We start from the raw sequence: 12,519 nt of genomic DNA, 5'->3' as shown, positions 1-12,519 counted from the left end.
AACATATTAATTACCTATCATCTTAATTGTGTATCACTCCCTGATGTGATATTTTGAAAGATTACTTTGGAAGTTATTGCATTGCTTTTATAGGAGAGGGTGATTTTCAGGCAGATTTATTAAATTATACAATCAACTTAAGATATTCCTGTGGTGTCTCAGCCCCAACATTCTGTTCAGTGATGCCTTCACCTTGAGAAATGATGGAAGAGAAGAGTATCAATAACATCTTCAGTGAACTTGAGGGGCAGCAGGAGTTTCTTGCAGTAGACAGCCCATAGCAGATTGCAGATAAACAGAGGGAAGACCAATAAAATATTCAAAGCCCTGGAGAAGTTTTGTCCCTTTGGGGTAGAATTTAAAGGCAAATTACTTCCATGGTAGGCTTCCATCCAGGGTATATTTATTTACAGGGAAAGACAGCCTTACTTATACAAAGGACCCTTCTTTTAGGCCTACTACTTTGCAGATTTAACTGTGAATCAGGAGTTGAGGTAAAATAGGAGAACAGGAGTGCTTCAAAATGAAGAAAGATGTACATCTCATATTTTCTATGAGTTTCCTAGAATTTTTTAGGATCAAGATTAAATCTTTAAGTCCCAACCTTAAAGTGACAGAGCAGGCATTTCTTAAGACCAAGGCATATAGGTAAACAGAAATATGGGGCTGAGAGATTAGATTTGTCCAAGCCAGCCATAAATGTATTGACCCATATTTTTTTTTTAAAAAAAGGTTTTATTTATTAGAGAGAGTGAGAAACAGCATGAGAGGGGAGAGGGTCAGAGGGAGAAGCAGGCTCCCTGCTCAATGTGGGACTCGATCCCAGGACTCCAGGATCATGACCTGAGCCGAAGGCAGTCGCTTAACCAACTGAGCCACCCAGGCACCCAGACCCATATTTTTCAGTATTGATTCAGTATTGATTCTTTGTCCTTTATTTTCACTGAATTTTGCCTTATTTTAGATCTGCAGTAAAAACAATAGTAAAAACCAGAAACAAAACAAAACCCCAAAGCTGCTTTGCTATCTTTTATTTATGAATTCTGTTGAGGTCGGAAAAACAGCAGTGCCAGGTTGTGTGTGTTATGTGAAGCTGGAGCCACATTTCATCCCAAATCTAACCAATCATATTCATTCATTTACTTAGTTAACACGTTTGTGCCAGGCATTGTGGTAGGTGTGGCATACAGCAGAGACCAGAGACAAAAATCTCTGCCCTCGTGGATCTTATATTCTGATGAGGAGAAGGAAACAAAATGAATTACTAAAATACATAGTGTATCAGTTGCTGATGGAAAAACTATCAAAAAATATATCAGGGAAGGTGGATGGAGAATTGGCAATTTTAAATGGGCCAGTGAAAGTCTTGCTGAGAAGGTGATATTTGAGCAAAAGACCTGAAGCATGTAAGGGAGTGAGCCACGTGAATATCTGGGAAAATGTTCTCTGTGAAGAAAGCAGCAAATGCAATGGTCTTAAGGTGTCAGCTTGCCTGGTGTGCTCAAGGTACAGAAAAAAGTTGGTGTGACTTGAGCAAATGAGCAAGATAGAGAATAGCAGGAAATGAGGGCAAAGAAGCAGTGGGAACAAATCACATAGTAACTCATAGGCCACTGTAAAGACTTTGGCCTGTATATCTGAGCAAGATGGTTAGCACTGAAGGGTTTTGAGTAGGCTTAGATTTTGATAGGATCACTAACTAGGGCTGCTGTGTTGAGGATGGACCATGGGAGGGGAGAGCAAGGAGAGAAGAGGGGAGACCGGTTAGGAGGATCTCAAAATCATTGAGATATGTATGACCTGAGAGTAGCTCAGACCATGGGGTAGACAGGTAGGTGTTGTGAAGTGGTCAAAATCTCAGAAACTGGTTACATTTTGAAGGTGGGGTAAGCGCAACAGAATTTGCTGAGGGATAGGATGTGGGGTGTGGGATGTGAACTTTCTGTTTTCTAGAATGGGACAGTCTCTGGGAAGAGCAGGTTTGGGGGGAATGGGAAATGAGGCATCTAATTAAGGATGTGAAATAAACACTTGAATATATGTGTCTGGAATTTGGAGGAGGGGCTCAGGCTAGATCTATACCTTTGAGAATCATCATTAGTGTATAAATGGTATTTAAAGCCAGGAATTGATGGGATCCCCAAGGGGGAGTGGGTATAGATAATGTAAGAGAAGGATTCCAAGGATTGAGCCTTGGGGCACTTGGTGTTACTAGGTCACAAGATGAAGATTCAGAAAAGGAGACTACCTCAAAGTTGGGAGGATTACATGAGTTAATAAATGTTTATTATTATGATTAAACATCCTCTCTAGTTTTGCTGTTTTCCTTCACAATTGAACACACAGTTGACTTGCCTAAACCCGGTAAGCATTGGATTGATTTGCCACTTTCCATATAACTAGTAATGTCTATCTCTGCTAAATTTAAATTTGACACCTATCCCTCTGATTCCTTAGTATGTGTACTTTTTTTTTCATTTTCCTCTCTTTAAAAAGGTACCTACAAGATGCATATAAGGTCAAGAATATTAAATAATTGTACAGACATTGCTACATTTACAGAAGTAGCAATGCACCAAAACTAAACTCTTGGCTGACAGGTGGCAGCAGTGGGCTACCCTTAAAGCATTTTCTTGTCAGCTGATGCACAGAAACCTGTTCAGGTGTTTTAATAATGTACAAAACAATGGACCACTTAAAAGTGAAACATATGCAGGTTTTTTTTAACCACCTGTAATAAAGTTGGAGTGTATGGAATGGTATACAATTATGGACTATAGTTAGTTTATAAAGTAAATTATAGCCTTTAGAAAACTAGGAAATACATTTTTAAAATGAAGCCGTAAATGGATCCTGATAAAGTAAACTTACATTATGAATACCATTATTTTTACACACATGAAATAAGTCCTAGACTCCAAAATTGGAGGAATCCTTAGTTTTTTAACTTTTAAATTATCCATTACTATCTGTTTCAGTTTTATTATTAAATAAAATCCTGAAAATTGACAGCCTTTTCAAATGTGAGTAAAAAGAATCATGTTTACCCTGATTTTTAGACATCCAAGTCTGACTTTTTCTTGTATCATCATAGTCTGCTACTGCTGAATCTCTCTTACCTGGCACAAGGAGGCACTTAACAAATATCCATCAAATGAATATATGGACATAGAAACCTGTCTACTTATTACTAGAAAGACTGATGTTCCATTTTGTTCTGCATGTAGTTTTTTTCCCCTTCTCAGATTCAGTTACATTTAAAAGGTGGGTGGATTGAAATTACCAAAAATAAAAATAAAAACTATTACTTATCAAAAGAAAAATTGATTTAAATTTTTAGAGAAACAGTAAGACTAAAATTTAAATGTGATTGAGCGATGAGAAATTTAAAAATATTATCAATATTAGTGCATTGAAGTAATTTAAGGAGACTAGTACTTTTACTCATGGCATAAGTGTGAAGGACCTAGATATTTTTTAATTTGCTTTTCACTTTATTTTAATACAGTTTACATTTAATAAGGAGGAGACCTGCAAGCTTGTCTGTACAAAAACATACCATACAGAGAAAGCTGAAGACAAACAAAAGTTAGAATTCTTGAAGAAAAGCATGTTACTGAATTATCAACATCACTGGTAAGACATGGAGATTTTAGACTTTTGTTATTTTCCTTTCCTAGATGCCACCTGTTTCACTGAATGTATAAATTACTTCATTAACTCTATAAAACATAGCAAATCAGTTGATTTCCCTTTTTTGTTGCTAGTAATAGCATGAAGTATGACTTCTACTTGCCAAGGATTACTAAGGTTGATGGCTTACAATATCATCTCTTAACTGCTTAGATTACTGTAATATTTGGTACTTCTTTTGGTACATAGACCTGGTACCTAGGGCACCCTTCTTTTTCATATGTAATTAACAAGAGCATATTTATGCTTTGAGAAAAGGACCTGGATCGGTCATCTAGAAAAATACTGTTATTTTATACTTGTAGGCCATGAAAGAGACCATGGGAAAACAAACTTAAACTATGTTTGATGTTTGATAAATAGCATCTACTGCAAATAAAACACTTGAATTTTGAGTAACCTCTTTTAATTTTATACACATGGTGTTACACTAACTAGGTCTTTACCAGTTTGTGTTGTAATCAAAAAGCATGTAAACCTATTTTATTTTTGCTTCTAAAGTAGTATCGACTCAAAAAAATAAAAGTAGTATTGAGTCATTATACAGAATTCAAATGTGGAATATTTAGAAAAGGGTCTAAGGAGCCAACTTTTCAAGTGTAATCATTATTATTCTTCCAGATAATTTTGCTGACAAATGCCTTTATGCTATGTGGAGTCCTAACTTACAAATGTTTTGCCTCTTCAAAAAAGTATAAGGTGTTGGAGGTAGTGAACAGAAAGACTGTCTTCATGTACTTCCTCTCGAATGTTTGTCCTATCAGTATCTCAGGATTGACTCATTTGCCCACACTGAGGGAGGTTAGGAAACATTGATCTCAGTTTGACATGCCCAGATCCTATGGTTCAAAACTATGCTTGGAGCCTATCATTCTGTCCCTTCTCCCTTCCATATACACAGAACAAAAAAGTCCTAGGGAGGGGCAGCCTTGGGTCACTTACCCATCCACGAACTAGTCTGTGATTAGGGGGATTTACTCTGATTGGCCAGATGGGTAGAATCTGGTTCAGTCTGCTAAACCATACAGGAACAAGTTTCTCATAGCAGGGCACTGTTAGAATAAGGAAGGAAACTTGCCTGATTACACTTGTGTCATCTTCTTCCTCATGTGACCCTCAGTGTAAATAGGAACTTGAAATCTCATTTCTTTGGTTTCTAGTAAGCCAAGAGCTTTTTTCTTCTAGGCTACTGTGAGAATACCATGTAATTGCTGAATCAGTATAACTTGGGGTACATTTGTTTATTCATAAATAATTGGTGCTTTTTCTTTGCTTCAAATTGTTCTTTAACGGTCTTCAAAGTGATACCTAAGGCTCAGTTCTTATAGTTCCACGTTAACCCCATCCACCCCCATTTACTCTAACAGCTACTCATTTGTTGGTGGAATGAAAGAATGGCTCTTCAGGCCTACAGGTTATTTTTAGCTATTTCTTCTACCCTCTGTTCTTAGAATACTGTTTAGAGGCTTGCTCCTAAAGGTACTAGAAACACCTCCCCTTCAATAGTTTCCTCACGGTAAAGTACTTAGAAATATTTTTAGCTGATTCATGACACAATTAATATAGGTCCTATTTTGATGCCAAAATACATATAATAACAAGAATAAATCATTTAAAAGAGTTTATGAAGTTAGAAAGCATTTGATAATGAAATTGACTCAATAATTTGTGATGGGTGTGAAACTATATTCTGCCTAAAAAACTTGAAACTTGCTGGGGTTTTCCCCATGACATTTTTAACCGTATTACCTTTCAAATGATTAGAATGACTGAATATTAGCTAATACAGCAACGCATTATAGAGAACAGTTAATTAAGAATAGTTAATTTTCTCATCTAAATTAACGAATACTTGAAATTCTTATTTGGAATGTTAGAATACAATTTGAGGATCTTCTTGGCTTACTCTGTCAATAACCTAAGCTACTTCTTGATTTTTGAGAATGACTAATGTTTTGATCTTAGCGACAGACACTTGAATTCCTTTCAACTCTACTCTGCATGGTTTGTAATTTTACATCTTGCCAAGTTTCTAGATGTTCATGACATTTCATTTATAAAAGTAGTATTTATTTAAATTTTTTAGGTTCATAGCTTATTGGACAAAGAGGGGTCTTTGAAGATATTTTAGTCAAGTGGGTTCTAATCCTGGATCCCAGCAAGCTAGCAGGGGAGGGGAATGATATGCTGTTTTCAAAAATTCAAAATCCTAGCAGTGTAAATGTACACTTGCTAAAACTACAGAGAGTAACTTAAATGCCAAGTTCCTTTGCTTTTGGCTACAATTTTCTGAATGCATTGTGGTAACATGGGTTATTCCATTGTGATCAGAAACTCTGGGAATTTAATTTATTGGGGAAATGAGTTATAAATAGATGAGATTTCATTAATAGAAGTGTTTCAAATGGAGTCCATGGAAGGTAGAGGAAAATAATGGAAAGGAGTCCTTGATGGTTAAAAAAAACAACAAAAAAACGGGGCCAGTCATTCAACCTTTATCCTTTTGAGTCCTTTTTTTTCACTGTATCAGATAGAAAATAAGATTTTTAGTATTTTTGGTGTTGTATATTCAAATAACTAACTCGCTAACTTATTAGCAAAATTTAAAGAATTTAATTTTTATTTACTCAACTTATTAGCAAGGGAGTAATTGAAAATTATATTCTTTAAATTTTCTTACATTTATTTCCAAGTGTTTGGGGGTTTTTTGTTTGTTTTGTTTTGTTTTTTAATGCTTCCTATTGCCAGAAAAAGGTTATTGCGTCAAGGCATCATATACATGATAAGCTTAGGATGCTTGCTTTTAAAAAGTCTAAATTGCTCCTTAATTTCTCATTTTGTAACTAGCACTATAATTTTTATGTAGTACTTTTCTCTACTATGATAGTTTAAAGATATTATAATTAATATATTGCTAGTATATATTCATTGATTGAACTTCATTCTCTAAAAAAATTGAAGCAATTAACTGATTGTTTAAGCCTCTAAAAAATCTGAATTATTTATTTTATGTAGCATTGCTTTATGCTTCTAATATTTTATAGCCTTTTTCATGGGAACTACTGGCCTGCTGGTTATAATAATAAGCAACTTAATAGTGTAGGTGATTCTAAAATTTGGTATATTGGGTACTATTAAATAGCATTTAAATGTGACGAGACATGTTTTATTAGGTCATTAATATATACCTTGGGTGCATATAGAATCATAATTCTACTTCCTAAGGCATACATTAATTAACAAATAAAACATGCCCTGGAGTGTTGTCTTATGACTGTAATATAGCTAGTATATTTTTAGTAATTTTTTTAATTTGTATCCTGTAGTGTGCTCTTGGCATAAGGGACCACATGCTCGGACTTTAATGTAGTTAGACAATGCTACAGAACCTTATTCTTTACTTATTCTTTATTTTTATCCCTTAAGTTCTTTTTCACTATAGAACTTTTAAATTTTGTTTCTCTAGTTTTATAGCAGCATTTCTTTTAGACAAAAGTTGGATTTACACAGCTTTAATAGATAATACTATAATTTTCACTCTTTTCCCCTGGCCCTTAAGTTAAATATTTTCCCATCTTGCAGTTATGTTCCTCTCCTTTTTATTGAATTACCAAGTAATAAAGGACATTTGCTTCTATATTGTTCCATCAGATTATTCCCAAGGAACTAGATACATTGCTTTGCACCTAATTTAGAGCTTTGAGTATTTTGCTAAAGGTAAACTATACTTATGTATCTAGATAATGATATTGTTAAATTAGCAACTGCAGTAAATTAATTTATAAAATTCCCTTTCCTATATACATTTATAGTTTCAAAGAAGCTATAAAATTTTTTTCTTCACTGTAGTGTATCAAATATTGACATAATGCTGTTGCTTATGAAATATACCACATCTTATCAAAATTCTTTTATTGTAGTTTTGACATCTTAAGGCATTTATAGACATTTAAATTTTATGAAGTGGTAACACAGCTTTGGGCACCATTTCTTAGTCATGTTCGACGATTTCTAACTTGACTTATTTCTGTGCATAGGATTGTGGATAATATGCCTGTAACATGGTGTTATGATGTTGAAGATGGTCAGAGGTTCTGTAATCCTGGATTTCCCATTGGCTGTTATATTACAGATAAAGGCCATGCAAAAGATGCCTGTGTTATTAATGTAAGTTCATGAAAAACTCTGTGCTACTTTTTTTAAAAATGGTTTTTTGGTATGGAAGGATTCAGTCTTTACCTGGACAAAATTTGTTATAGTCATTGGACGAGTATAACTCAGATGTTCTGAAGCACAGCTACTTAGACCTTAAACGTAGGCCAGATTAACAATGTATAAATTTAATTCTAGAACTAAAATAATTCAGATTTAGTTCAGTATTCACTGAAAGTGTCTGTTATATGCTAAGCACTATGCTAAGGGCTGGGACTTTGTATGTTCTGACTCTATTAAAAGTTAGACTCATAAATCTTACATATATATTTTTAAAAGTAGATTAGTGGAGTACCAGAAAGACCTCATTATAAGTTCATGAAGTTTGTATTACAAATTTAAGTCCATAAAATATTATATTGCAGAAGTTTGGTATTACACCTATTTTTTTAAAAGGTAAATGCCTTTATGGCCATTCTTTTATATTTAAAAATGATAGTAAAGTGAAGATGTTAATAATAGAAAGTATTAAAATTATTGGGAGTATATATTAAATGTTGTGTAATCAGGTCAATCAAGTTTAATCTCTTAATTAATATGACTTGATGGTAGAAGTTAGCATAAGCTTGATCGTGAAACTGGTTACATTGGCTAATGCTTCTGGGAGAGTTGACCAGAAACACTTAAATAATTTAAGTTATTGGTTTAGTCTGGTTATAAAACTTCCAAGGAGGGAAAGTGTTGGAATGTGTAAGATCTAAGCATGCTCATAACATGCAATATTTTAAAATGTATTTTGTTAGTTTTATCGTAAGTGGAAAGATAGAAAATATTAGATGTGTTCTTTTTAACAGGTACCTACTTTTATGTAAGAATTAAGGCATTAAAGAAACCTAATTTGTACTCTGCCAATTAGTTGTGGCTTATAGAGAGTTTAAGCTTAAAACATAAAGGTTTTTTTATGGGGAAGGATTAAAACTCTGTCTAAGCTCAAATTTTCCTGCTTGTTGTGCCTCATTATAAAGTTTTGTTTTGACTCTTGTATAGCCAGTTTTCTACCTTTAAGTTCTGTTCCATAGTCAGAATTCCATGAAAGAGATACGTTTTACATCTTCAACCACGTTGACATCAAAATATACTATCATGTTGTTGAAACTGGGTCCATGGGAGCAAGATTAGTGGCTGCCAAACTTGAACCAAAAAGGTAACTATACAAAACAGGTAAATAAATGTGGGGGTGCCTGTCTGGTTCAGCCGGAAGAGCACGTGGCTCTTGATCTTGAGGTTGGGAGTTGGAGCCCCACGTTGGATATAGAGGTTACTTAAAGGGGGGCACATGGCTGGCTTTGTCAGTGGAGCACGCAACTTGATCTCAGGGGCGTGAGTTCAAGCCCCATTTTGGGCATACAGCTTACTTAAAAAAATAAAAAGAAATAAAAAGAAATTAAAAAGTAAGTAAATGTAAGTGAAATTATTCCCAAAGAATAAATATTTGGGGCCTAATTAACTTTTTCTTTAATCAGTATTCTGACATAAAATCTGGCATTTCAGGATTGATTTTACTAAAACTCTCTTTAGTGTGATTGGTTATTGAGTTGTGGGTTGTCCAGAGAAGTCATACAGATATTTTTTTTCCTGTTAAGGTAAGTGGTCAAGCCAAAGTGCCTTTTTGTTGTTTTTTAATCAGGAAGTTTTGACACCTTTGCTGTGTCAGCTTGGAGTGGAGAATGTGAGTGGTTGGGACAGTGTTTTCTTTTATAGTGGAAAAGCATTGTCTCTAATATTTTGCAACTTGACCTCTCATTAGAGGCCCAAATGAGCTGATTTTTTTTTTTTAAGATTTCATTTTTTTAAGTAATCTCTATACTCAACATGGGGCTTGAACTTAGAACCCTGAGATCAAGAGTCCCACACTCATCTGACTGAGCCAGCCAGGTGCCCCCTCAAATGTGCTGATGAGTGCTATCATTTCTAAAATCTCCACGCACTGTTAGATGCCATTGTGTGAGAAGTCACTGAAAGAGCATTTCTTCCAGTTGTCAGTATTTTTAGTATGAAAGTACTTGTCTTTTTTTGATTGAGTATTCCATTTTTTTTTTTCATGTTTCTCCACACCCCCCTCCACCTCACCATTGAATTAGCCTTTTTCCCATGCCACTGCTGGTAAAGAAATGCATGCCGGGGTGCCCGCGCGGTTCAGTTGGTTGACCCTGGAACTCTTGATTTCGGCTCAGGTCGTGGTCTCAGGGTCGTAGGATCCAGCTTTGTGTGGGGCTCCATGATCAGCACTGAGTCTGCTTGAGATTCTTTCTCTCCCCCTCCTCCTCATCCTGCTCTCACGTGCACACTCTCTCTCAAAATAAAATAAATAAAATCTTTAAAAAAAAAAAAATCCGTCTCTCTCTGCCCCTCCCCCCGTCTCATGTGTGCACTCTCAAAAAAAAAAAAAATGCATGCCATTATAAGATGGCAGTTAATTTAAACTCCCTCAGTGTTTATTTTTGTTTTTTTAAGGTACTTACTTTGGAAAATGTATTTCAGAGAGAGCCCACTCTCGTGAGATGGGGGAGGGGCAGAGGGAGAGGGAGACAGACTCTATGCTGAGCAGGGAGCCAGATGTAGGGCTTGATCCCAGGACCCTAACATCATGACGAGCTGAAATCAAGAGTTGGACGCTTAACCAACTGAGCCACCCAGGTGCCCCCTTTTTTTAAAGATATTTAATGCTCTTCAAGTATAGTGCTTTCAAAAGTTTGTTTCTAATTTTGAATAATAATTTCTTACACATACCTATAACTAAGTCCATTATTTATATGAAGTAAATATTTGTACTATTAAATGTGACAGGAATAATTTTGCCTTTGACTACAGTAGCACTATAAAATATGTAGAGTCTCTATAGTCTTTACCCCATTTTTAAAAACTACTTTATCAGCATCTTGCCAAAATGTTTCCTCCACAGCTTCAAGCATACCCATATAGATAAACCGGACTGCTCTGGACCCCCCATGGATATAAGTAACAAGGCTTCTGGGGAGATCAAAATTGCCTATACTTACTCTGTTAGCTTCCAGGTGAGTTTGTTTTTATCTCTAGTATAACTCAGAAATTGATTTTAAATTCATACTACTTAAACTAATTAAAAATATTAATGATTAACCTTGTCACATAGATAAGCTTTTAGTGAGCTGATTTGGAATAGTTTGTCAGTGCACCAGGCAACATAATCACACTCAAAACTAAGTCTCCATTTAAATGAGAAGTATAGTAAATTGGAGAATTGAACCTGATTAAATGTTAAGTCATAAGAGATACATAAAAGACAAACTGTAGAAAATAGGCATAGATAATGGTATGAAAATGTCAAAGATTTATGTAACAAGCATTTGGGAAAGCAACATTCTTTTAAAGTCTGAATTAGTATAAACTTTAATGGAGTGTTCCCTGATAGTAGATGATTTATATAGGTTCTTAGGGAATTCAAGGGAGTGTTTTCATTAGTGGAGAAGTTTCTTAGGAGTAAAGTACAAGTTCACTTTATGAGAATCTGAGGCACTATTCCACCTCTACTTCTTTTTCTTTTCTTTTTTTTTTTTTAAGATTATTCTTTAGTGTGCGTGTCAGAGGGAGGTGGGTAGAGGGAGAGAAGCAGACTCCACATTGAGTGCAGAGCCCGACACAGGGCTCGATCTCACCACCCTGAGATCACAACCTGAGCCCAAACCAGGAATTGGACACTTAACCGGCTGTGCCACGTAGGCCCCTCCACCTCTGTTTTTAATAAACTGTCTTGGCGATCAAGTATAGTTGTGATGTTTACTCTCCCCCGTATAGTGTGTAATTTTGCAAACCTAAGGCAAAGAATACTATGTATTTCTTTCTAGGTATTAAGAGCTCATTGTGGGTGACACCTGCCAGATGCTCAGTTATGACTGTAGTGTCTCATGAGCATAGATGGCATCAAAGAGAATAAAAAATACGTTATACCACTCAATTTTCTGAAAAAATTAGTGAGTACAGTTCTAAATTTTGATATCTAAAGTAAACTTTTGTTAAAATTTAAAGCAAGACTTCAAAAAAATACAGATAACTAGGTACTTTTAGGAACTCTTTTATTATTTGTTATTTACTGCTGAAACTCATGACTAATCCAAGTTATGATAATGAGAAATTACATTCATTAACTGAATGGGAGGTCGGGCTATGAGTGGAAATGTTTGGATTCTTAATATATTTTGTCAGCAAATGCTTATTTATTTTTTGGTTGGTTGTTTTTGTTGTTGTTGTTGTTGTTTTTAGCAAATGCTTATTTGAAGAGTTTTGTTTTCTTTTGTTTTATCTCCCTAGGAAGATAAAAACATCAGATGGGCATCCAGATGGGACTATATTCTGGAATCTATGCCTCATACCCACATTCAGTGGTTTAGGTAAGAGTACAGAGTTAATCCACTTTATGCTCTGGGCTTACTCTATGTTTTGTCCCTTTGAACATCTCCTTCATTCTCTAATCCTGTCTAGATCTCCAGAAGTCTGGGCTTTTGAATTGGATAGACTTGCGTTCAGTCCTGGTCAGGTCACTGTTCATGAGTCAGGCAAGGTCACCCAGTTATTTAGAGTCCCATTTCTTTCTTTCTTTCTTTCTTTATTTATTTATTTGAGAGAGAGAATGAGAGA

The 12,519-nt window shown here is 35.1% G+C and overlaps 1 protein-coding gene across 1 annotated transcript in view; it reads left to right on the top strand.

Moving 5' to 3' along the window:
- Positions 1–12,519, top strand: part of TM9SF2 (transmembrane 9 superfamily member 2) — a 58,379-nt gene that overhangs the window by 17,152 nt on the left and 28,708 nt on the right. The window contains exons 4-8 of the mRNA XM_021696036.1: positions 3,509–3,636; positions 7,731–7,860; positions 8,925–9,049; positions 10,808–10,919; positions 12,193–12,272. Of these exons, the coding sequence (XP_021551711.1) occupies positions 3,509–3,636; positions 7,731–7,860; positions 8,925–9,049; positions 10,808–10,919; positions 12,193–12,272 (575 nt within the window). The remainder of the gene's footprint in view (positions 1–3,508; positions 3,637–7,730; positions 7,861–8,924; positions 9,050–10,807; positions 10,920–12,192; positions 12,273–12,519) is intronic.

Source organism: Neomonachus schauinslandi, chromosome 3 (assembly GCF_002201575.2).
Source record: "Neomonachus schauinslandi chromosome 3, ASM220157v2, whole genome shotgun sequence".
Taxonomy (NCBI): Eukaryota; Metazoa; Chordata; class Mammalia; order Carnivora; family Phocidae; genus Neomonachus; species Neomonachus schauinslandi.
This window is presented reverse-complemented; position numbering and strand designations above follow the sequence as displayed.